Source organism: Euphorbia lathyris, chromosome 5, assembly GCF_963576675.1.
Source record: "Euphorbia lathyris chromosome 5, ddEupLath1.1, whole genome shotgun sequence".
Taxonomy (NCBI): domain Eukaryota; kingdom Viridiplantae; phylum Streptophyta; class Magnoliopsida; order Malpighiales; family Euphorbiaceae; genus Euphorbia; species Euphorbia lathyris.
The window spans coordinates 34,560,330-34,586,579 of NC_088914.1; the positions used below are offsets into that span (position 1 = coordinate 34,560,330).

General features: G+C 39.1%; 2 protein-coding genes across 2 annotated transcripts; one reads left to right on the forward strand and one right to left on the reverse strand.

Annotated features, from left to right (window-relative positions):
- LOC136228927 (uncharacterized) lies at positions 1-1,347 on the forward strand. Its single transcript, XM_066017425.1, has one exon. It carries the CDS (start codon positions 59-61, stop codon positions 1,142-1,144), a length of 1,086 nt encoding a protein of 361 aa, XP_065873497.1. The 5' UTR covers positions 1-58; the 3' UTR covers positions 1,145-1,347.
- Positions 1,348-1,631: 284 nt separating this feature from the next.
- Positions 1,632-6,438, reverse strand: LOC136228926 (glucose-1-phosphate adenylyltransferase small subunit 2, chloroplastic). The gene is made up of 9 exons (XM_066017424.1): positions 5,861-6,438; positions 4,585-4,881; positions 3,977-4,246; positions 3,678-3,857; positions 3,172-3,275; positions 2,877-2,988; positions 2,666-2,764; positions 2,405-2,524; positions 1,632-2,014 (listed from the first exon to the last, which is right to left on the reverse strand). Exons 1-9 carry the CDS (start codon positions 6,131-6,133, stop codon positions 1,898-1,900), a joined length of 1,572 nt encoding a protein of 523 aa, XP_065873496.1. The 5' UTR covers positions 6,134-6,438; the 3' UTR covers positions 1,632-1,897.
- Between the last annotated feature and the right edge of the window lie 19,812 nt (positions 6,439-26,250).

The window sequence follows — 26,250 nt, forward strand, 5'->3', positions numbered from 1 at the left end:
TGGGTACAACTAGACTGTTGTGTTGTGGGGATTAGCATTAGCTTCTACACGCCCAAACATGTCTACCCTCTCCTTCTTCCTCTTCTTCGTTTTGATCCCTTCAACAATCGGAAAACCTCACACCATCAACTTCCACGCCCCAAATCTCTATCCTGAAGGCATCGCTTATGATCCCTCCGCCCAACACTTCATCCTTGGTTCCCTCCGCAATCGCACTTTCTACTCCGTCTCCGATGCTGCCGTCGTCCATACTCTCATCTCCGACCCAACCCTACCTCCCAACACTTCCATTGTCGGATTGGCCGTAGATTCACTCCAGAACCGTCTTCTTGCTGTTGTTCACTCCATTGCGCCGCTCCCTCCCTTCAATGCCCTCGCCGCCTACAATCTCCGTTCCGGCCAACGAATTTTCCTCTCCCTCCTCCCTGATGCCGTTCCCGAAACCACCTCCCGCGCCGTAGCAAACGCAGTTGCGGTTGATTTCAAGGGAAACGCTTACGTCACTAATTCGTTGGGCAACTCGGAGGGTAACTTCATCTGGAAAGTCAACGCTCAAGGTGAAGCCTCAATTTTCTCGAGATCTCCGACGTTCAATCGTTATCCAGTGGACCCCGACGCACCGTTTAGCTTCTGCGGTTTGAACGGGATTGCATATGTGAGCAAGGGGTACTTGTTGGTGGTTCAATCGAACACTGGGAAGATGTTCAAGGTGGATGAGGAGGACGGAACGGCTAGGACGGTGTTGTTATCGGAAGATTTGGATTTGGCAGATGGAGTTGCAGTTCGAAGGGACGGTGTCGTTTTGGTGGTGTCTCCTAATAAATTGTGGTTTCTGAAAAGCGATGATAGTTGGGGAGAGGGAGTGGTATATGACAAAATTGACCTTGATTATGAGAAGTTTGCGACTTCAGTAACAGTGGGGAGAGAGGATAGGGCATATGTGATATATGGAAGAGTGGTTGAGGGCATATTGGGGAAAGGTGGGAGGGAATGGTTTGATATTGAAGAAGTGCAATCAGTGAGGGAGAGCAAGGAAGAAAAGGTTTGGGTGTATGTGTTGCTGGGTTTAGGTTTAGCCTATTTTTTCTTTTGGAGATTTCAGATGAAGCACCTTGTCAAATCTCTAGATAAAAAGTCCAATTAGATTTTTACTTTATTTTTACTTAACCACAACTTTTGGGCAAGTGGAATTATTTTCTTGGCTCAACGGTCTCTCCCTACTGATTTATATTATATTGTTTCTGAATCGGACTTCCAACTCTTCATACAAACAGTTTATGGTAATATGATACTTTTGTTGTTCAAGCTCTTTATTTGAATTTAATTTAATTTGGCTCGTTTTCTCAATTTTTTTTTATTATTTTTTTTTATAAAAAGCACGTATTTGATAGTTCTGTTTTGTTGTATTTATATACGTAATGCTGTATTGTGTCCTAATCAATACAAAATACAAATACTGAACTTTTCATTTAGAATAGGCCTCACTTTGATTATATTTCACACGTGGGGACAAAACTTCAGAATCTATTTACAGTTGCTGTTTAAATAAAATTCAGAGTTTTACATTTTTATTTTTATTGAACCTTATTCATATGCTACAATGCTTATCTCTCCCCATTCCATTCTACATGTTTCTGGTGCAAATACCAGGGATAGTTAAGCTTAAAGAAAAAAGCAACAGAATCTTTAAATTGGCAGAAAAGAGACCTCTACACGATAATTTACCAAGTCCTCTCCCTCTCTCCCTAATAACATTATACAACCACGACATATACATAAAGCAATAAAAGAAGGCAGCCTTACACAAAGTGGAAATAAACTCGCTAACACATCTAATTTCATGATGCAAGAGAAGAACACTCCTTAGTAGCTTAGCTTTCAAATCCTACAAAAATCTCTAGATCACAGTTCCGCTTGGAATCAAAGCGTCCTTGATTACTGTTACTATCCCACTCTTTATGAAATACCCGTCTGTTTCCCGAGCTGCTTCTTGCACATTGTCGCTATTAATTATCTGAAATAGCAACAAAAAACATATCTTGTTTATAAATCCACCTTTCAAGTATAATTCATATCAAGACTTCAATTCAATATCAGTAGTCAGCATCCTAGCTATTTCATGGGGGTTTAAGTGCCCGTTCGGTTCTCCTTTCCGTAGCTCCTTTTTTTGTTTTTAAATTTTCACTCCAAAGAGTAAGGGTGGAAGTGTTTGGTTAGGATTGAGAAACAGTCGCTGATAACTATTTCAGAAGAAAAAACAAACTTCTATCAACTACCAACAACAACGAACAATAGATATGAATAACTGAACCAAATAGACCCAAGTATTTCAATATCCCAAAAGGCAAAGTTGGCCAAAAGGAAACAAATTTATTAGTTGAACTCTGGATTTCTATTTATTTACCTTCACATTTTCTCCAATTCTAGCATTCTTGTCAATAATAGCTCTCTTGATATGAGAATTCTTGCCAATACCAATTGGAACACTGCCCTTTGCAGCCAGAAACCTCCTGTCAGCATCAGTCTGAAACAACAAATTTTCCAGAAAGAAAATCAATTTGAAGGCAATGGTATTGGAAATAGAGGCATCAGTTCCACCAATTCAACCCCAAGTATATAACTAATAAAAAAAGACAATTGAAAGAGCATTTTCAGGGGATTCTACCTCATAATAATCCGCGCCCATTAGCAATGTGTCCTCTATGATGGCACCTTCTGATATGCAAGACCGAAGGCCAACTACCGAGTGGTGAATCTTACAATTCTTTTGAAGACAAAAAAAAAAAAAAGACAAATAGAAAGAGATGATAAGGTGAATTATACTTCGCCAAATTCTACTTAAGGTTTTTTATATTCTTTTCCAACCATGTACTTACCTTAATAACACAACCCTCCCCAATAACACTATCAGTAACATCAGCATCAAGCATCTTGGATGGAGGTAAATATCGAGGTTGAGTATAAATTGGAGATGAACGGTCATAGAAGCTGCAAAAGAAGGTCCAAGAATATCAACAAAAATATTTCAGAAACAAACATATCATGGGGTTCAATTAGATAATCCCAAAATTTAACAAATTGACCAATTTTTAAAGCCTGACGTAGAGATATGCCAACTAAAATATCAAGCTGAAAGCTTGGTGCATATGGATCTACGACTAGGAAGCCTACCTGAAATCTGGTATTGGCTTTTTAGTTATCCCAAGATTGGCATTGTAAAATGCCTCAATTGTACCAATATCTTCCCAGTAGCCATCGTATAGGTAAGCTTGCACCTGTAAATATCATGCAGCAGGCACTGTTATAAAATTTGAGTTCAAGAAATATTTGAAATAGTAAGTAGACAATTTCAACGTTGATATCTTCACCAAAATAAAATAAATTGAGTGTGTAATAGAGAAGATTCAAGCTGAATATAGCCAAGTAATTTGCAAGAATGGTTAAAATATTTGCTCAACATGTAACTAACTTATAACAAGCACACGTATTCAGCAAGAGTTTTGGCATTATGGCTTTTACATGGATAAATGTAATTTCTGTTTTATGATTTCCCAGTTCAGACAAAATGCTTCAGAAGATTTATATATATGCCTATTTCCTACAAGAAGAATTGCCTTTTCTTGATGTTAAATTACAAGCAAGCATTTGCAAAGACAAAGGAATGAAGGGACACATACTCTCAGTCCAATGGATGTAGCACCAGGAATCACTTCACTTCCAAAATCGTTGGCTCCAGGAAACTTATCCCTTAGCAGATCTAACATCACATTTTTGCTGACAACATAAATCCCCATACTAGCAATAAAAGGCATCTCTTTTGCCCTCTCATCGTCAAGACCTAAAATTGTAGTGTCAACCTACAAGATAACAGGAAGTAAAAAAAAAAAAGAATTATTGCTCTGCCATCAGTATTAAGAAACAAAGCACAATAAGAATTCACTCAAAATAAAGCAATTATCTTTGTAAAAGGACCTACCTTCATAGCTTTCAATTGCTCCCCTTTAGGCTTCTCAGCAAATTCAATTATCCGTCCCTCTTCGTCAATTTTCATCAGGCCAAAGGCAGTTGCACGTTTTTCATCCATTGGTAAAGCAGCCACAGTAATATCTGCATCTGTCTCTCTATGCGCCTGGATAAACCTTTCATAGTCCATCCGATACAAATGATCCCCAGCAAGAATCAAGAATTCCAATACATTATGCTCTTCAAATAACCACAAGTACTGTCTGACTGCATCAGCTGTGCCCTGTGATTCATGCAGTTAAATTTCATGAGAGGACACTAGAGACAAGAAAAAGGACCCTGTAAAGGCGTGATGAAATCTAGGATGTAAAAGCATGTAAGTATTTTCTATTAGGTAGGCATTTAAAACTAAAATCACATATAGAACTATACATATTAAATTAATGGTTTACGATATGTACCATCTTTAGTTAAATAAGTTCACAAACCGGATGCACCCCTATTTCAAGGGAGAAACTTACAACTGCACAATTTTAAAAATGAAACTCAAATAAAAACTTAAATTTGAAAATCTCTCATCCAAATGCACCCCTGAAGAGTTCAGCAAAGCAAAATCAGTACCTGGAACCAATTTGGATTCTCTGGGCTCTGCTGAGCAGCAAGAACTTCAACAAAACCTTCATTTTTGTAGCCACCCATGTTGCTTGCATATGCCCTTGAAAGATGGCGATTAAGAGATGCAGAGTTGAATTGTGTAAGAACATAAATCTTCGATATATTGCTGTTCAAGCAATTACTCACGGGAATATCAATCAGTCTGTAATTTGCTCCCAAAGGTACAGCAGGTTTTGCCCTCTTCTTGGTCAGTGGATAAAGACGGGTCCCAGCACCACCTCCAAGAATAATTCCCAAGACACTCTATGAGGAATATAAACAAATGATTAGCAATCCTTACTTCAGAGTTCATACGTATCAAGAGGTTACTGTCACCCTCATTTGTTTGCAACAAATTCCATACAAGAAAAGAATTAAATTTCCTTATTAGGAATCGCTTCAATTCATTTACCAAATCATTCCTTTTGTTTGGAAAACATTTTTATGAGAGAATTTGATCAGCAATTGATAAATTTATTTCACATATTTCCATTAAAACCCTTATTATATAGAAACTTTAATCAATTTAAGTGGGCGTATTTCTCACACCACAATTTTATCTGAAATATGAAGAATTCTATTCTTTCAATTCTTTTTGTTTCCAAACATGACATAAAGTTAAAAAAAAAAAGAAAAAAAAGAAAAATATTCAATTGAATTGAATTCCACCCACTATGAGGTTTCTAAAATAAATCAACCTTAACCTAATTCTTCGAATACTTTAAAACAAAATTTTTAAACAAAATACATAATGTAATAGTGACCTCCACGATTGGAACAGGTTAATAATGGTAATGACTTTCAAATTTCAAACTGCAACCTACAAGATTCAAATTCCCCATTTTATTTCAATCCTAATAACCTACACCATTAAAAAGTTCAATTTTAAATTCAATCCTCTCACTCTATTACATCATCTCACAATTAAGTGTAAGCGCATAAAGGAACGCAAGATGAACAGCCAGATCAAGGCATGCAAAAGTGAAATTCACGTTATACTGTTTAAGCATAAAAAGTAGAGATAACACACCGGCCCCCCTTGATTTTGCCAAGTTTATTATAAACCAATACAATCACATCTAAAAGCATACAATGTCACACCGACAAAATAGAAGCAGACCAAAAGGTAATCAACTCACAGCCTAATTACAACAATGTAAAGCGTTCGAGCTCAAATTTCAACAAAAGAAGATTAAAACGCAATCATTATATATTCCAAAATAGCCTAAAAAGAAAAACTCACTCTGCTTGCGTCAGGATCAAGACAGGTTTGCGAATTCTTGGAATCAGAAACCGCTTTAGGAGAAACAATCATCGGTGTCTTGTCACTATAGACAAATCCAGGACGAATGGAAACAGCCTTAGGATGAATCTTATCACCGGAGAGTTCAGACGAGGAGAAAGACAATTGTCGCAGAACATTTCTCCGGCTATGATTGGAGGAATTGGAAAATGAAGACGCCGTAGTGGAGGACGACGGCACTTTCAGCGCCCCGATCGCGGCCATACTCGCCATTATTCTCTACAGTATGAGAAATTTTAAAAAATGTGGAGCTGGTATGAGTGAGTGTGAGTCCGTGGTGAGTGATGAAGAAAGAGGTAATATTACTGATTTTGATGAAATGTGAATAGATGAGTCCTCGGGAACCGTTTAGCCCATTCCTTAGGGATGAATTTACGGAAAAGTAAACGTAAAATGGAGGCAGGAGAAGCAGAGAAGGAGGGGCATAATAGGAAAAGAAAAGTTAACGGCAATTGAAGAAGGAGAAAAAATCTGCTAGCGATACAATAATGAATTATTGGTGGTTGTCATCTCACATGCTTCTCTCCTTGTTTTTGTTTATGTTATGTTATTTCTTTCTTTTCGATTGCCTCTCCTAAGTGGGATACATACATGGACTATGGAGGATTTTTAGCACCGTTGGTTTTCTTTTTTTAATGTTTTCTTATCAAAGAGATCCTCATCAAGAATGTCACATGCGGTGTAATTTAACCTAAGATGTGTTTGCGAGAAACGAAGAAAAAGACGGACTTCTAAGAAGCTAGCTATCACTTTTTTAGACGTGGTTACGAAAAAAAATATCAAAATACGTGTAAAGTTTTTGGAAAAGTACTAATTTAGGTTCAACATTCAAAATAGCATCAATATAGGTTTAACGTTTACAACATAATATTAATTTAGGTTTAATGTTTACAATATAGCATCAATTTAGACCACACGTACAAAATAATACCAATATAAGCTTAACGTTTACAAAATAATGCGAATTTAAACTTAACGTTTACAAAATATATACAATTTCCTAATCAAACAAAATATATACAATTTAAGCTAAACGTCATAATTAAATTAATTATATTATATTCTTTCCTTATTAACTTTATATGTTATCTTTTTATTTAGTTATATATTGTTATTTATTATAATACAATTAATTAGTATTCTTGCCATTTTAAAAGCTGGCCTAAGAATTTAGAACTTCTCGCCGCTGTCGAGCCGCCGCTTTGCCTCTTCCACCTCCACTACTATTTCCCAACCCCTACCCTGATTTCCCCCCTTCTTTTTCTCTTTCCTGCTCTCGTCTGTGATTGTTTATTAAATCCATGGAAGCAGCCGTTGACATGAGTGCTCTTACACTGGAGGAAGAGTCGAGCACGAGTCTGGTAATCCAACTCAATGATTCCGATTTGCAGGTTCGTCCCCGGACATGGTGCCTGGTGGGATCCTTTATCACTGACCGACCGATCAAGAGTGCGTTTATGAAGTCGACCCTGGCCGATGTATGGAGCCCATCAAAGGGGATCTTTATTGAAGACCTAGGCCCCAATTTGTTTCGTTTTGAGTTTTACCACCCGTGGGAGCATGATAGGGTGGTACAGGGGGGCCCTAGACGTTTGAACAACATCTACTACTGTTAGAGAGGCTGGAAGAGGGACAAAATCCCATGGAAATTATCTTATCTCATGCTGAATTTTGGCTCCAGGTGTATGATTTACCAACATGTTTTATGTCTGAAAAGATTGCAGCTAGTATTGGTAATTTTATGGGGAATTATGTTGAAGCTAACCCGAACAATTTTACTGGAATGAACAGAACTTACCTCCGTATTCGTGTTGCAATTAATATCTTCTCACCGCTGAAAAGGAAGATGCAAATTAGTATGTCTGGTGGTACAATTTTCTGGATTAACTTTAAATACGAGAGACTTCCAACTTTATGTTTTGTCTGTGGTCTCATTGGTCACGCTGATAAATTCTGCCTTGCTTTGCTACAAGTGGCCGAACTAGAGAAAGTTGAGCGTGCTTATGGTCCTTGGCTCAGAGCTCCTACTCGTCGCTCACAATCTCAACCGCAATCTAAGTTTCTTCTGCAACGACCTCTCTAATTACTCTCTCAAACATGCAATATCAAGGCTCCACACTCCAATACTCCCTTCAATTCTCCTAATGGGGATAGCTGTATCCCGAAGATCGCATCTAAGATCCCGCCAGGTTTTAATCAGAAAGGAAAAGGTGCTGCAGAGACGAATGAGAAGGAAAATATTCCCAGAGGAGGGACACTACAGTTAGGTGGTAGCCCTCAACCTTTCTTTGACGATGGTATAGAGGTCTCTGATCCTAAATGCAAATGGTTAATCCCACAAGAAGTTAGTGAACAGAACAGTCAAGCAGGTTCGATGGATGTTGAGAGGAATGTGGCGATAGGATTTACAGGGACAGACATTTCAATATCAGAAGCGAGCCGAGCAGACTCGGCTTGCAAGGAGCCATGGGTGTTCTCTCTTGGAACTGATGGGGAATCGGAAACGCCCGGACAGTTCGTCACCTTATGGATTTGGCAGCCAATCTACATCCCGAGTTCATATTCTTGATGGAAGTTAAATGTAGTCGTACCAAGGTCAAAGTTATTCGGAAGAAGTTATCTTTTCAGGGACTTTTTGTCGTGGAGCCTATCAACCAAGATGGGGGACTTGCGTTGCTTTGGGAAAATGTAAATTCGGTACATCTACTGGGGTTCTCTTTGAATTAAATTGACTTTAGGTTCACATTACTAGGTTTTCCGGAGTATCGATTAACCGGTTTCTATGGCTTTTCGAAGAGGTCGCGTCGTGCGGACTCTTGGCAGCTGTTGAGAGGGCTCAAAGGGATTAGTTCTGAACCTTGGGCCATATTTGGAGATTTTAATGATTTACTTTCTCAATCTGAGAAGCGTGGTGGTAATAAACACCCCCTGCTCTTTTGAGGGGTTTTGGCGAAGCAGTGTCAGATTGTGGTTTGTCAGAGATCAGGATGACGGGATATCCGTTTACTTGGGAAAGAGGGCGAGGTGCGACTGGCAAAATTGAGGAAAAACTTAACAGATTCTTGGCAACAATCAGATGGTTTACTCAGTTTAGTGAGGCTTCAGTCAAAGTTGAGGATGCTCAGTGCAACGATCATGCTGCTCTCTTCTTGTCCGTACTCAGTGAACAGACAACATCAACATACCGGTTCTGTTTTGAAAATGCCTCGACCACGGAATCTGGATGCGTAGACCTGGTTAAAACAGCTTGGGGATCCGCAAATGATAGTGGTCTTCTCCGTAAGCAGCAAAGGTGCGGCGATGTCTTACAAAGCTGGGGTAATCAAGTCCGTAATAAGTTTAAGACGAAGATTCGCCACTGCAGATCAGAAATACAGTGACAAAAATTAAAAACTGATTCCCAGGATCGTGAGGCAGTACAGACGGCTCGAATATAGTTCGATAAACTTCTTCTTCAATAGGAATCTTACTGGAAGCAAAGAAAGAGAAAGAACAAAATCCGTAGACTTAAAGACGATGCTGGCAACTGGATCGATTGGTAATCTCTAATATCAGCTTATTTTATTGATATTTTTACCTCTTCTGGGTGTGCGGCAGACCCTATTCTAAATAATATTCATCCAAAGATTTCATCTGAGATGAATTTCAAGCTCCTTCAACCATACACAGAGATGGAAATAAAAAATGCAGTCTTTTCTATGCATCCTTACAAAAGCCTGGGTCCTGACGGGTTCAATCCATGCTTTTATCAACACCACTGGAATCTAGTAGGTCCTGATGTCATCAAGGCTTGTATTCGATGGTTGAATAATGGGGTCTTTCCTGATAGTATCCATGAAACAAACATAGTGTTGATTCCAAAGAAGTCACCACCGGAAAAAGTCTCATACCTCAGACCAATTGCACTGTGTAATGTAATATACAAAGTTCTAGTAAAGACAATTGCAAATAGGCTTAAAAGGGTGCTGAATGTTATTATCTCACCAACTCAGAGCGCTTTCATTCCAGGGCGTTTGATCACTGACAATATTATGCATGCTTTTGAGGTAAACCATTCTAGAACACAAATCTAGAGGACGAAAAAGATATGTATCTCTCAAACTCGATATGGCCAAGACATATGATCGGGTAGAATGGGAATTTCTGAGATTGATGATGCAGAAGATGGGTTTTGATGCAAAATGGATCTCTCTAGTCATGCAATATGTCACTCGGGCTAAATATAATATCGTCCACAATAATCAGAAAATTAGGCCAATTATTCCACAACGTGGATTAAGGCAAGGAGATCCCATATCCCCGTATCTATTTCTAATTTGCGCAGAAGGGTTATCTGCCTCACTGCAGGCGTTGGAACTACAAGGCTTAATCCATGGTTGTCGAATAGCTCGATCAGCCCCTTCAATTACCTACCTCTTTTTTTTTTTTTTTACGGATGATAGCTATTTATTTTTTCAAGCAAACAGTGAGGAGAGCTTTCAGGTGCAACATTGTTTACTTCAGTATGAAGCTGCTTCTAGACAAAAAGTGAATTTTGCAAAATCATCAATTTCTTTTAGTGAGAACTGTACGGCTACTCTGCGCTCCAATCTGAGCTCTATCTTTGGGATACCGCTGGGTATGGTTGCAGCTAAATATCTGGGCTTACCGGCTTTGGTTGGGAGGTGTAAGACACAAGTTTTTCAGTATATCGATGACAGGGTCAGAGCTAGAGTGACAAGGTGGACATCCAAACTTCTATCTCGCGCCAGGAAAGAGGTACTTCTAAAATCTATTATCCAAGCTCTTCCTTCCTATGCAATGAGCTTATTTTTATTGCCTCCCTTATTGTGTGCAGATTTGGAACGGATGATAAACTCGTTCTGGTGGGGTTCATCGGGCTCTGATGGTCAAGGACTTCACTAGAAATCCTAAGAGAAGCTGTGTATTCCAAAGAGTGAAGGTGGACTGGGCTTTCGAAAATTACGCTTGTTTAACATAACATTACTGGTTAAACAGGGTTGGCGGCTACTCACGAACCCGGATTCCCTATTATCTCAGGTATACAAGGCTAAGTACTATCCATCTTCTTCTTTCCTAGAAGCGAAGTTAGGTAATAGGCCTAGTTATATCTGGAGAAGTGTTCTTGTCGCACAAGCTATAGTGGCTTCTGGTGCGAGGAGGGTGGTGGGTTCGGGCTCATCAATCAGAATCTGGGAAGACCCATGGCTCCCTGATCTTATTAATCCTTTTGTTGAAAGTAGCCTCTTATCGGATTTAGAGAGCGACAGGGTGGAGAGACTCAGGATGGAATCGAGGGACTGTGATATGGACCTGATACAGTGAATTTTTGTGGACCATGATGTTGAGCTTATCCATGCTATCCCTCTCAATATATGATCAGTTAACGACTCATAGGAGTGTTTTTGGGGTGAAAGAGGTAAGGTCATGGTACGAAGCTGCTATCGACAATTGTGGACATCCCAGTACGGGCCTGATCCGGATACGAGAGTAAGTGGAGTGGATTGGCACACTGTTTGGGCGATAAAAGCACCACAAAAGGTCAAAAACTTTTTATGGAGAACGTTAGCAGGGTGCCTCCCGTCTCTAAAAGCGCTAACGACAAGAATGGTTCCGATTAGCAATCTTTGCCCGATATGCCAACAGAAAGAGGAAGACGACTTCCATGGTCTTGTCGTGTGTCATAACTCATGGTCACTGTGGAGTCTGACACGCTTTGCTGGTCTGTCTAACAGTTGCTCGTCTTTTAAATATTTCTGGGCAAAATTGGTTCAGTTTTATTCGAACAGCTTAGACGTAGCAGAAATGACTTGTTGGTTCCTATGTTTGAACCAAAACAGTAAGGTCTGGAAGAAACAGATGTCACCACCAACGGTAATCTTCTCACAGGCTATGACTTTTCTCTCTAGCTGGAAAGCAGCCCAAGAACGGGTTCAAGGAGGAACCGTCGGACGCTCGACTGCCACGACGAAATGGTGCAAACCCCCTGACGGTTTGCTAAAGTTGAATGTCGACGGGGCGGTCTTTGCGGATAGGGGTTATGCAGGCTTTGGCTTTGTGTTGCGGGATAGCTCAGGTTCATTTTAGGCAGCTGGGAATGGAATAATTCAGTGTCGGCTTGATCCGTTTCTGATTGAAGCAATCTCGTGCCGGGAAGCTTTAAGTTGGCTAAAGGAAAATGGTAGACGTGATGTGTTAGTAGATCGGATTCTCAATTGCTAGTGTATGCCATCCAGTGAGAAACTAGCGGCAATTCAGCTCTCGATCTAATTATTGAAGACTGCAAACTCCTGCTTTTGGGTATTACTAATGCATCTATTTTTTTTTATTCGTAAACCAGCAAATGCTACTACTCATTCTTTAGCTCGTGCAGTTTCATCTGTCACAAATAGGTCGGAATAGCTTTTAGTGCCTCCCCCATGTATTTGTCCTGCACTTGCTGCTGATCTATAAGATTCTTTAGATTCTTTCAAAAAAAAAATAGTATTCTTGCCCATTAAGATTTTATATTTGTTTTTCATCAATGTTCTAGGACTACTAAATTTCATTGCTCATGTAATATATGCAAACCAGTTAAAATAATATTGATACATATTAGTGTTCGAAATATTGTGGATATTCAATTACTTTTAGTTTGCATATATTACATGAGCCATGGAATTTAGGAGTCATGGAATGGTTGATGAAAAACAAATATAAGGTTATAATGGGCGAGAATACTAATTAATTGTATTATAATAAATAAAAAATAGAACTAAATAAAAAGATAACATATAAAGTTAATAGGAAAAGAATATAATATGATTAATTTAATTGTGACGTTTAACTTAAATTGGATATATTTTGTAAACGTTAAGCTTAAATTCATATTATTTTGTAAACGTTAAACCTATATTGGTGCTATTTTGTACGTGAGACCTAAATTGATGCTATACTGTAAAAGTTGAGCCTAAATTGATATTATGTTGTAAACGTTAAGCCTATATTGGTGCTATTTTGAACGTTGAGCCTAAATTGGTACTTCCCAAAAAACCTTAGGCCTATTTTGGTATCTTATAAAAAAAAAATTAAATTCTTATGGGGTTCGCTGCTATCTAATTATACTTCTGATAATGGTTGCATTCCGCATTTAAAATAACCTCACGTGACTATCAGTTTATTGGTACATTATTACTCATATTTCGATGACGATATATTTATTATTACTGTCACCTCTATGATCGTAGAATAATAGCCTATCAAATAAAAATGTTAAATTTTTTTTTATCAGAAATTGGCTTCTTAACGTGATGACAATTTGTATATTAATATTTGTCGTTGTAGCGTGTTTCAGATGACATTAGTCTTAATCAATATGTCAATGATTTTTTTAGATGACAAATTTTATTCATTATTTGACTTCCTATTAATGTTTGGATGACATTTTTCCAATTCAACGTGACTCATTACTTTTCTTCTTTGCCTGATATTTCAATGAAAGCGGTTCTGTTTTTATTAAGATTGACATAGAAGCCAATTCATATTTTTACCTGAATAATAAACTAAACATACTTGTGCACACAAAATTTTATATATCAAAGATTTAATCAATTAGAGACAAACTATTGCTCATATTCTGTATACACAAAAAAGTTTAATTCAAATTTTGATACTAACCAAGATGAAAATAAAAGTAATATCTTCGAAGTGAATTAACTAGTTGATCTTCATTCCCCAAAAGAAATTCCTAAGTGTTGAATTCTGCACCGAAAAAGTAATCATTCAATTAGAACAAATCTTTAAAATTTCAAGGCAACCCCTAATTCTACATTAAGTACATTCTACTTATTCTCTCCCTTTAAGTATGACCTTTCACTTCCCACGAGCAAACCAAAATAAATAGAAAGTGTCTTTACACTTTGTGTTTTACCCTTTAATCTCCAATCTTAGAAAAGTTCAGAATAAAAGCTTACCTAATGTCAATTGCTTTCATCTACAATCGCATTGTTTTGAACTTAGTTCAACTCGCTCAAGAGTCACCCATGTGGCTAGTGAGTATTGGAGGTATCTGTGTTTCTATCTTCTTATACAGTCTTGTTCTTATTTTTCCTGTTTTTCTTCTTTTTTATCTTTGATGCATATAAGTCCTCTCAATGGAGACATATTCTGTTGGTCACTGAAGATGAGAGGCCCCCAATACATCCCTTATGAACAAGGTGTCTATGAACTACATATCTGCTTCCCTCTTCAATTTCCCTATAGACCTCCAATTGTAATAACAAAAAGCGAACTAGATTAAGCTCATTAAGATATTAAAGTACATATGATACCATACACTGATCCATTTATTCCTATTCCAAGTTTTGGTTCAGGACTAGGGTTTATCATCCTAATGTTAGTCCTATGAGGATGATCTCTCTTCCCCGTCTCATTTCTCGCTTATCCTACATCCACAGTTAGATTTTCCACTAGTTTTTATCTATTTTTTTTACTACACAGTTATCCATGTTTCCGTCTAATTTATCTATGCATTTGTCAACTATTGTGGTATATATATTCCTTGATGATAGAGCTCCGTATTGAGGATCTATTTCCAAGGCAGGAACAAGTTAATGAGCTTTACAATAGCAACATGGGAGAATATGATGATGTGAGCGGCCGAACCTTTATTTGGAAAGGTCTATTTTTATATGACATCGTCACTTAATGTTTTAAGGACGACAATGGGCATGTCCCTTCCAGTGTATGCATTATTTTACTTATTAGTCGTTTATCATGTTTTTAGGCTAATAAACACATGTCAGAGTTGCCACCACAGGTTAATGTTTGGGAATATATAAATTAGATGACATACAGGCTCACTACATGTCATCTCTTTAGAGTTAGGTTTAAGAATTAAACGGTTAAATGGTTTTATCAATAAATAATTTCATTCATCACACGAAAAGCGATAAATAAATACTGAATAATAAATTACATTTCAAAATGGCACAAATATCCCTATACAACTGATCTAGTCCTATAAAATAAATCTATTAAACTTGCAAAAGAGATAAATGTTAGCTGCGAGATACTGAGATCCATCTTTTGGATGTAACTACAACGTCGGACTCGATCAATTAGGACCTAATCAGATCCTATTATCTAATTACACCAGCATGCATTTAAACTCGTGAACTAAATCTATCTATTATAACATATTCAATATTTATTCCAAAACTATCTATAAACTCGTATTTTTTAATCACATTTTCCATGTTTAAGCTTTTAGTCACATATTTACGCATAATTAAATATAAATTTACCAAAATAAAAAATTACAAATTAGTCCCTGAACATACTAAAAATTATAAATTAGTCCCCGAGCTTACTGAAAATTATAAATTAGTCCATGAACTAAATAGAAGTTACGGTTTTCTGTAATCCTACGACAGTGAACTCAAATCAAACGAAATCAATTTGCACAGTAAACGGAAGACTTTTAAACCCTTCAGAGCATTATCTTTGGCGCTATGATCCGGCTCTGCGTGGAAGTAGACTCATGAACATAAATGAACAAGACAACAATCGAAACCCGAGAATATAATCCCAAACTGGTGGAATTGGACCTAAACTGATTCAATTGTTCTTAATTGACTGATTTGATCCCTCTACTTGCTTCTTAAAAGGATTAGGATATTGAATTTGGTGTTTACCCAAAAGATCAGTGAAAGGAAGTAAGGCTTTCACTCACTTTTAGACACTTTCATTCACTTTCAAGTGTATCTTTCTCGAGAAACTTCTTCAAAACTTAATAATTTGATCTTAAATGATGTATAAGATGATTTGGGATGATCAATGTTATCAAACTCGGACCGGACCGGCCGGTTGGATTGGGAACCTCCGGTCCGACTGGTTTAATTAACATTCAGAAAATCGGTGTGAACCGAAGATGAACCGGTTCGACCGGTGGTCAAATCGGGAATCGGTACAACCCGGTTCACACCGATTTGATATTAAAAAAATTAAAATTAAACTCTCTTTACGCATAAAATTATATTTTAGCAAAAGAAGGATGGACCGAGAGAGCCAATTTCAAGTGCTTCACTTTAAGTGTCAATTTCTCATTCATCACTTGTCCTTTTTGAGTTTATAATATACCGTTAAAAAGATCGCATGACATAGAATACGTTGACATATTTCAAGTTATTCTAAACTCTATTTATCTCTTATATATTTAAGTCTCAAGTTGACAAAAAAATAACAAACAAAAAATTGTTTATAATTTGTTTTGGATATATATAATTTATAAAAATAATTTTAAAAGAATTATATATATTTAATATATATAAATATTATTTATTTATTATGTTATCCGGTTCGACCAATCCAAACCATCCGATTTAACCAAATGAACCGTGACCTAGTTATAAATCCGGTTTGATGTCCGTCCGGTTCTGATAACATTGGTGATTGCTACTCCAGTGGAATTCTATCATGAATTAGTTCAAATGCTGATTTACCATTTTCTAAAAAATTAAGTTTGGGATTTACCATTTTGGTAAATAATAACAATCCTCCACATATTGCCTTCTTCTATGACATGCTTAGGTAAATCTACAGATTAGGATTTTACAGCCTCATACAGTCATACTTGAAAAGGCAAAAAGAAACGAAAAATGTTACTGTTTCAATTTCCTTAGACTTTTTTTTAATCAAAAGAATGTTGTTTATTGATCTGATAAAAGAATACTCGAAAGAAATGGAGGAGGGCCAGCCCACTCTCCACGAACAGCATCCGAAACTAGAGCCCGAGCTAAACTATGAGCTGCAGAATTCGCTAATCATCTTACAAAAGAAATTGAGACTTTATTAAGATCTCGCAATAAAATTAAACACTCCGCTACTACACCACTAAGATATGAGAGATTGATATTGTTTGATGTAATAGCCTGCACTATCGAAAGACATTCAAACCTTACTTCCACTCCCCTATAGTCGTGTCGTTTTAACCATGATAGGGCTTCTCGAATGGCCACCGCCTCTGCCACAACCGGCTCGTAACAGCCGTCCAAGGTTCCATGAGCTACAAAAAGGCAATGACCTTCCCTGTTTCTTACGATAAAGCCATAGGAGGAGTATCCCAGGTCGGTGAAGATACCGGCATCCACATTACACGCGAGCCGGTCAACCTCTGGTGGTTTATAATGCAATGGGACTGAAGCGGCGTTTGTTCTGATTGCCATTGTTATTACGTTAGCTGCCTTCCAGCCATCGCGTTCCAGTTTCACCATTTCTATAATTCGAGCAACTCCTTCGCTGCTACCTTTCCATACTCCCTGATTTCTGTTTCTCCACAAGGCCCACAAAATGCTAGCTACCGCTACCGTCTCTTCCCCGTCCTGCCCGTCAATCAGCCTAGCCACCCAGTCGAGGCAAGAGCGGATCTGATCAGTTCTACTATCCTCAAAATGGATACGCCATGATGAACGCGCCACTTCACATGTCAAAAAGATATGATTCTCATTCTCTCTGTATTGTTTGCAAAGCGGACAGAAGTTGGCTAAAGAGTTGTGCCTGTTCTCGAGGTTTGTCATTATTGGGAGGCACAAGGACATAAGTCTCCATATGAAGTTTTTAATCTTAGGAGCAGTGTGCATAGCCCAAAGCTTATGCCAATTAACCAAGTTTGCTGTTAAAGGAACATCTGAACATGTCATTGCTAAACGATACGCGCTTCGTACGGAAAAATTCCCGTTCCTTTCCTTCCTCCATGTCCAGCCATCCGTTTGTAACATATTTCTTTGTGGGATGGAGTTAATTAATCTCTAATCACGAACAGAGAAATTCGAACCACTTACTTCCAAATTCCATCGCCCGTCGTCCTGTAACAATGATCGAACCTTTCCATCCCCCAACATCAGATCCGGGATACTATCTGGATACGGGTTAACGTCGTCCAATAACCACGGATCGCTCCATATATCTGTTTCTGAACCTTCCCCGATCTTCCTCAATAAACCACGCTTAAGTAAATTCTGACCCTAAAGTATGCTCCGCCATATATATGAGGGATTATGTCCAGTTTCTGCATTGATGAAGTCTGAATTTGGGAAATATCTCACTTTGAGGATGCGTGCTACCAGAGACCGAGGCTGTTGCAAGATTCTCCAACCTTTCTTTGCAAGGAGCGCCAGGTTAAAACATTTTGGATCCCGGAAACCCATTCCCCCCTAGAATTTGGATTGACAGAGCTTCTTCCAACTGATCTAGTAGATCCCCCTACTTGTACTATTTGCATTTCTCCACCAAAAATGGCCCAGCATACTCGTGATATCAGCACAGAATTGGTCAGGCATAATGAAAATACTCATAATAAAGGTAGGGATGGATTGTAGTACCGCCTTAATGAGGATTTCTTTCCCTGCACATGAAATGAACTTCTCTTTCCAGTTTGTAATCCGTTGTCTAATTTTGTCCTTTAGGTAGCCAAACGTGACTGTTTTTCTTCTCCCTACCTTAATTGGAGCCCCCAAATATAGTCTATGGTCATTGACTTCCTTTACTCCTAGTGCTTCCATCACTTGCTCCTTACAAAATGCAGTGCTGTTTTTACTGAACATAACTGCAGACTTTTGGAAGTCCACTTGTTGCCCTGAAGCCATCTCATATACCTTTAGACATGTCTATATGTTGGATGCTTCTGAGTGATTCGCCCGAAAGAACATCATGTAGTCATCCGCGAAGAAGAGGTGAGAGACCTGTGGCGCTGATCTTGCTATCTGGCATCCATGGATTCTTCCAGCACTTTCCTGTGAGGCAAGTAAACATGACAGGCCCTCTACGTAAATAAAGAATAGGAAGGGAGATAAGGGATCTCCATGTCTTAGTCCTATGGCCAGGACAATGGGGCCAATTTTGTTGCCAGCATGGGTGATGTAATATTTGACTGTCGTTACTCCCATCATCAACCACTCAATCCACTTTACAGGGAAACCTATCGTGTTAAGCATGACCCGTAGGAAGTCCCACTCAACCCTATCGTACGCCTTACTCATGTCTAACTTGAGAGCCACTAATCCGTGTCTGCCTTGTTAGAGCCCTTTCAATTTATGAATCGCCTCATACGCCACTATGATATTATCGGTGATAAGTCTGCCCGATAAAAAATCACTCTGACTCTCCGAGATGACGGATGGTATGACTTGTTTAAGCCTATGAGCAAGGGATTTTGAGATGATTTTGAACAATACGTTACACAAGGCAATAGACTGTAGATCTGTCACAACCTCAACATCCCTTTTCTTTGGAATCAAGACGATCAGTGTGTCGTTAAGCCCCGGGGGAATACACGAATCGTTCAACATAGTCAAGTAGGCCGCAATCACATCCTCACCAACTATGCTCCAAAAACATTGATAGAATGCCAGATTAAGCCCGTCAGGGCCCGGGGTCTTGTTCGGGTGCATTGAGAAGCAAGCTGAGTTGATGTCTTCTACTGTAAAAGGGTGGCTCAGTATCGTGTGATCTGCCTCTGTAATTCTTACTCTTACCCTTGATATAATTTCTTCAGCCTGACAACCTGTGCTAGTGAATATAGTCTGGAAGTAATCCATTAGCAGCTCCTCCATACCATCTCCCCTGCCTTTCCATTGTCCTGAGGAGTCCTTCAATACAGTGATCGTATTATTCCTTCGCCTAGCCGAAGCCTGCACATGGAAGTAGCTCGTGTTTTATCCCCATCCCACATCCACAAGAGCTTTGCCCACTGTTTCCAAAATTCGGCTTGCTGCTATAATATTCTGCTATACTCATCCCTCCGTCCCCTCAGCTCTTGTAATTTATGTCGAAGTTCGGCCAAGCACTTATTGAAGTTACTGTCAAGGGTTCTGCTCCACAGGTTAAGTGCATTAGCACTTATCGATTTTTTCTGCTATACTACTAACCCCGTCAGCCGTCCAGGCCTGTTCCACAATCGAGCCACATCTCTCTTTCATTAACCAGCAGTTCTCGAATTGGAATCTCCTAATCGCACCTCCGCTGATCCATGACTTTATTTCAATAAGTAATGCTGAGTGGTCTGATGTAACTGTGACTATATACTTCAAAGTGGCATTCTGAAACTACGCTTTCCACTGCGGATTAATAAGGGCCCTATCTAACCTTTCCTCTATCCACCTATCTGACCCGCTGCTAACCTCCCATGTGAACTGGTGACCACGCATATATAGGCTTGACAAATCACAGTCCTCAATTGCAGCTTGGAAACCGTCAATTAGAGATTGTGGGTGCCGGTTACCTCCTCTCTTCTCTGAATGGCTGAGGATGTCGTTGAAATCCCCAATACAGCACCAAGACATGTTTGAATTGCTCCTTAGTGATCTCAGGAAATCCCAAGACTCTCTTCGTCTATTCCGCTCTGGGAAACCATAGAAGCCTGTTAGGCGCCATAGTGCTATTTGCTGCAGTGATACACGTAGAGGGACGCCCCGCGTGTTCTGAGCTCTGGGCCATTTTATCTGGGATAAGGTGGGGCACGCGGGGCGTAAAAGGGATACGCCCCGCGTGAACGTTATTAACTCACGCAAAAACAACAATAACAAGCATGGTGCGCGAGGTGTATAGGTGTGTACGCCCCGCGTGGCTTATTCTCCTTTGGATAAAGTGGGATTTTTTTTGTTATTATTTTAAAAGAAATGACATGCGGAAAATAAAAGTTGAGAAAGAAAAACTCCCTTATTCGAGCTTGGGTTGCCTCCCAAGAAGTGCTACGTTATAGTCGGTAAGCTCGACTTAGCGTTTCCTCTTAGGTGTATGCTTCCTCTCGCGTTAGAAATGCAAATTCCTGAATGAACAATCCGTACCTACAAAACGGATTGTTAGATTCAAAGAAATTTAATGAAAACCAAAAACTATATTTAAAGAAATTATTGAAGAGTTTAGTTTGCTCCCTCTTTGACTCCTTGGGTAGCTCAAAGAGAGTGAAATAACCCGATTTAGAAGGAACCTCAAACTCTTCTAGTTGTGGGGTCATTTCCATGGGTCCGCACACAACCGGCTCATCGATTAGGATTTCCGGCTCCTCGCAGTTGAGACAACCTACATGATTTGGGGATTCCTCTTGAGAGGGCTCAATTAACTCGACCTCCACATCTTGATCACCCGGCTTGGCGTCTCTAATCGATTCGTCCGCGGTTGAATCGAGACGAGACGTTAATCCGGCGATTTGACTTCCTAAATCCCTGCAATATGCCTCATTGTTAGATAATCTCACTTGAATATCTTTAAGCATAGAGATTACCACATCGAATTGCGAGGCTGAATGTTGGTGCGAACATTCATCGTCCATGAGGTCGCCCTATAGATGACGACTATGAGACATCATACCACGGAAAAGATCATTAGTAACAACAAGAAATAAATAAATTATTCACAAAAAGAAAATGATATTTACAAATGCTTAAACTAACAATGAAACGTTTTTGTCTAATATTGTAGGAGATTATAAATCCCCGGCAACGGCGCCAAAAACTTGATGCGTAGAATCTAGTGGTTTGCACTTAAATGTGTATTGCGGTGAATGTGCTATGTCTACGGATGTGGTCTTTATAAATTGCTCTTGACTCTACTTAGACGCTACGACTACTTAGGGGCAAGTGTACCCCGTCGTATCAAGTAATAATCCGGTTAAGACCGGGTATCGAATCCACGGGATTTATAATTACAAGTATTAGACGACTCGGTTCTGTATGTTATTTAAGCGGTGATTACTTTGGGGTAAAGTAAGACACAACTACACACTATTCCTAACTATTGTCGACTCAGATTCGTGCAGCTAAAACTCTACGAAGCGGGGTGTGTATGATAAGTTATAACCACGATAAATAACGACTCTAAATGTATACGGGTAATGGTTTACTCTTGCAAAGACGACCAAGTGTAGTAAGACCGACCCGTGAAGTACTTAGACTACGTGATTCCTAGTCAAGGCGTGTCTAATGCGGGGGAACTAGAAATTAGGGCCCGTAAGTTCCGTGGCTTGTCAATTCCTACGGTTTTCGATTTGTCACTTCCGGTAAGGCAACACCTATATAATTCCCTAAAGATAGCCCGAATGGCGGCGGTAATCGCGTGCTCCTACACAATAATCAATTATCAATATCAAAACAATCAATAAACATTAACACGTAAAGGGAAATAGAGATTATAAACCATAAATTATAAATATGGAAAGTGTTTAGATGAAATACAACCAAGCCTAGTACATAGGAAGAGTACAAGCTAATTAGCAAGTAAAAAGGGAGAATCCGCCCTTGGAACTAGCTAACCGGACTCAAAGCCGTCTCCTAGGTCGTGGAGGTGGAACTCTCAAGCTTGGTGACGAATGATGGAGCGGAACTTCGATGGAACGCCGGAACAACCGAACAAGCTCTCGAGGGGGAGAGTTTAACTACAAAATCTGAATCTAAATTACAAGGAAGGAAAAGAGTATAGTATAGCTCTCTCTAGTATGTAATTGGTGTCAAATGAAGTTCAAGAGCTTCTTATTTATAGACATCAAGCAAGGGTAGGTTTGTAATTTCACAAAACACAAGTATGGAGCAACATTATTTGGTGCAGAAATCCCATGATACGCCCCGCGTAAATTGGTCTACGCCCCGCATAAATGCCCATTCCGTCAGAAATCTTCTGCATGTGGACCAATTCGTTGTCTTGTTGACTCAAGTACGCCCTGCGTAAAGGGTGGTACGCCCCGCGTGTTTGAGTCTCTGGAGTTTTATCGCTTGAATTGGTGACTTTACGCCGTGCGTAGCTGAAGTACGCCCCGCGTAAAAGAGTCTCTGATCTTTTTATGTTTGAAGAACTGCCTTTTATGCCCCGCGTATATAGTGGTACGCCCTGCGTAGGTATAGTTGACTCTGGGAGACAATGCAGTCTGACTTTCAGGATTAGGCCAATTATTGCCGACATGTGTTATACGCCCCGCGTAGTGTGTCATACGCCCCGCGTATGCTGATTCAGTTCCACATGGTGCCTGCGGATAAGGCAATTATTTCTGGCACTATGTTTCACGCCCCGCGTACATGATAATACGCCCCGCGTATTGAGTGGATTTTTGCTCCTTTCTCATACCTGAAATACAAATCTTGAGAGCCGAGTTAGCTTGACGTTTTTATTTCCTAAACTAATCAAAAACGAGGAAAATAAACTAAAAGTACGAGATTTATTTTTATTTCTTTATTTATCAAAAACACTTTATTTTTGCAATTAAACTTATTTATTTTACCCGAAATCATCCCGTAAATCATGCTAAAAGATAGGGGTAAAATACCCCTATCAAACCCAAAAACTTGATGGGCGTAAAATCTAGTGGTAGAGTTTCTTACGACGACTAAATGTGTATTGCGGTGAATGTGCTATGTCTACAGATGTGGTCTTTATAAATTGCTCTTGACTCTACTTAGATGCTACGACTACTTAGGGGCAAGTGTACCTCGTCGTATCAAGTAATAATTCGGTTAAGACCGGGTATCGAATCCACGGGATTTATAACTGCAAGTATTAGACGACTCGGTTTTATACGTTATCTAAGCGGTGTATACTTTGGGATTGGTGCGCGACACAACTACAAACTACTTCTAAACTATTGGCGACACAGGTTTATGTAACGGAAAACTCCACGGAATGATATGGGCGACGATAAGTTATAAATATAAAAGGCAATGACTCCGAATATATTCGATTGACAATTTACTCTTGCAAAGACGACTACGTGTAGTTCGATCGACCCGTAAAGTACTTAGACTACGTGGTTCCTAGTCAAGGCGTGTCTAATGCTGGGGGTCAGAAACTAGGGCCCGTAAGTTCCGTGGCTTGTCAATTCCTACGGTTTCCGGTTTGTCACTTCCGGTAAGGCAACACCTATATGAGTCCCTAAAGATAGCCCGAATGGCGTCGGAAATCGCGTTCCCCTACACAATAGTCAATTATGAGTATCAAAACAAGCAATAAACATCAACACGTATATAGAAACGGAAATTGCAAATCATATATTATAAATATGGAAAGCATAAATGAGGAATACAACCAAGCCTAGTACATAGGAAGAGTGCAAGCTAGTTAGCAAGTGAAGAGGGAAGAATCGGCCCTCGGGACTAGCCAACCGGACTCAAGGCCGTCTCTTAAGACTTGGAGGTGGAACTCTCGAGCTTGGTGATGAATGATGGAGCGGAACGTTGATGGAACGCCGGAATAACCGAACAAGTTCTCGAGGTGGGAGAGTTTTATTACATAAACCCAATCTAAAACCAAAACTATACAACAACTATCTAGGTAAGGTAGAGGTAGAAGATAGAAAGTAGAAGGTGTCTAAATAAGTGCTAGTCACTCTTATTTATACATCAAGCTAGGGGTAGAATTGTAACTTCACAAGGTACAAGTATGGAGCAACATTATTTGGTGCAGAAATCCCATGATACGCCCCGCGTAAGGTGATATACCGTGTAAGTGCCCATTCCGTCAGAAATCTCCTGCATGTGGACCAATTCTATGTCTAATTGTCTCAAATACGCCCTGCGTAGCTGAAGTACGCCCCGCGTAAATGAGTCTCTGATCTTTTTACGTTGAAGAACTACCATTTACGCCCCGCGTAAATGGTGATACGCCCCGCGTATGGAGAGTTGACTCCGGGAGACAATGCAGTCTGACTTTCAGGATTAGGCCAATCATTTCCGACATGTGTCATACGCCCCGCGTAAGGTGTCATACGCCCCGCGTATGCTGAGTCATTTCCACATGGTGCCTGCGGATAAGGCAATTATTTCTGACACCATGTTTTACGCCCCGCGTAAATGACGATATGCCCCGCGTAAATAATGATACGCCCGCGTATTTGCGTAGATTTTCACTCCTTCCTCGTACCTGAAATACAAATCTTTGAGAGCTGAGTTAGCTTGACGTTTTATTTTCTAATATTAATCAAAAATAAGGAAAATTAACCGAAAGTAAGGAATTTATTTTTATTTTGTTATTTTATTAAAACACTCTATTTTTGTAATTACTTATTTATTTCTTCTAAAATTAAACCGTAAATCACGCTAAAAGATAGGGACGAAACGCCCCTATCAAACCTCCTCGGACTTTAAAGTTTTACTTGTCCTCAAGTAAAAGAAATCGAAAGACAAGGGATTGAGATAATTGAGAAACAAACCGAAGGTTGGTTTTACCAAGTGCGTGATTTCAAAGTTACAGTTTTATGCAAAGGTTTCGGTAAGTACCTACGCAAGCAATTGAGTACAAAAACTTATTTGAGACCTCCATGATTAAGTTTAATAGGCGATATTAACGGGAGCCGATCATCTTTTGAGAACTCGGTAGTACCTCACCAAGGAATTTCACTCTTACGCTCAATTTTTGGTGGGTCGGTGTTTTAGCACTCTTCTTTGCACTTACTCGAGATCATGTTGAATTTGCATTTTCATCCGGGTTTTTCCTCCTAAAATATGGTTAAGCAACATTAAAAATGAACCCGGAGGGGGGTTGTAATGTGGGTGGCTTCTTTAGTGGTTAGTTTAAAGAAACTCAAGTTCCAAAATACCGACTTATGATCGCACCATATTTTTCTTCGGTCTTAGCTAATTTTACAAGATATACTTCAAAATTGCTCGGGTGGAGCTTGAGAATGCCTTTTTACTTTTATTGTATACTTTGTTTTGATAGATGCACAAAAACAATATTTTGAAAGCTTATGGTGCTCATTTGCTAAGGCCGTGACTTATTTCGGGTAATTCGGGTGCAAATTGATTTTGTCGGTATTTGAACAAGAGGAAAAAGGGTTAAATGTTAAAAGGGTATTAACAAAAAAAGTTGGTTAATAGGCTCGAAGGGGTTTCCTAATGTTTAATGAAAACGAGAAAAATAAATTAAGAAAAATTAGCCTAAGTAGGTTCAGTTTATCATCTATTGCCTTTTTACCAAAAATAAGTGTACTTATCCTGGAATTGGATGCAAATTCTATGAGTCGAGTGAAGTCGAAGCTCTCGAAAAATTGTGAAAGAATTAGAGTTCTCGTACGAACTCTTTTAGGCTCAAAAATACCTCACAAAGATTCGGGTTTAAATTGTGTACTATCAAGTCTTCGGTAAATTCTCAACTATCCCGTTTTTATTGCCTTTTTAAAGTTCATTATGGAGATGACATGTGAGTTAGAACTCAATGCTTTTGTTTGGTACTAGCCTAAGCTTTTCATAAATTCCCTAACTTTAAAACCAAGACTAAAATTTCTCAATTAAACCATCCTTTGTGTTCCGATGTTTTTATTTTAACGACAAATAACGGAACTTTAATTAATTTCCGAGGGAGGTGTAGCGTGT

Excerpts from the sequence above, each read along its gene's own strand:
- LOC136228927 (XM_066017425.1), top strand. The coding sequence starts at position 59 with ATGTCTACCCTCTCCTTCTTCCTCTTCTTCGTTTTGATCCCTTCAACA.
- LOC136228926 (XM_066017424.1), bottom strand. The coding sequence starts at position 6,133 with ATGGCGAGTATGGCCGCGATCGGGGCGCTGAAAGTGCCGTCGTCCTCC. Across the intron at positions 4,882-5,860 it reads TTGATCCTGACGCAAGCAGA|AGTGTCTTGGGAATTATTCT; the intron begins GTGAGTTTTTCT and ends TATTCCTCATAG. Across the intron at positions 2,015-2,404 it reads GAATTGGAGAAAATGTGAAG|ATAATTAATAGCGACAATGT; the intron begins GTAAATAAATAG and ends TTGCTATTTCAG.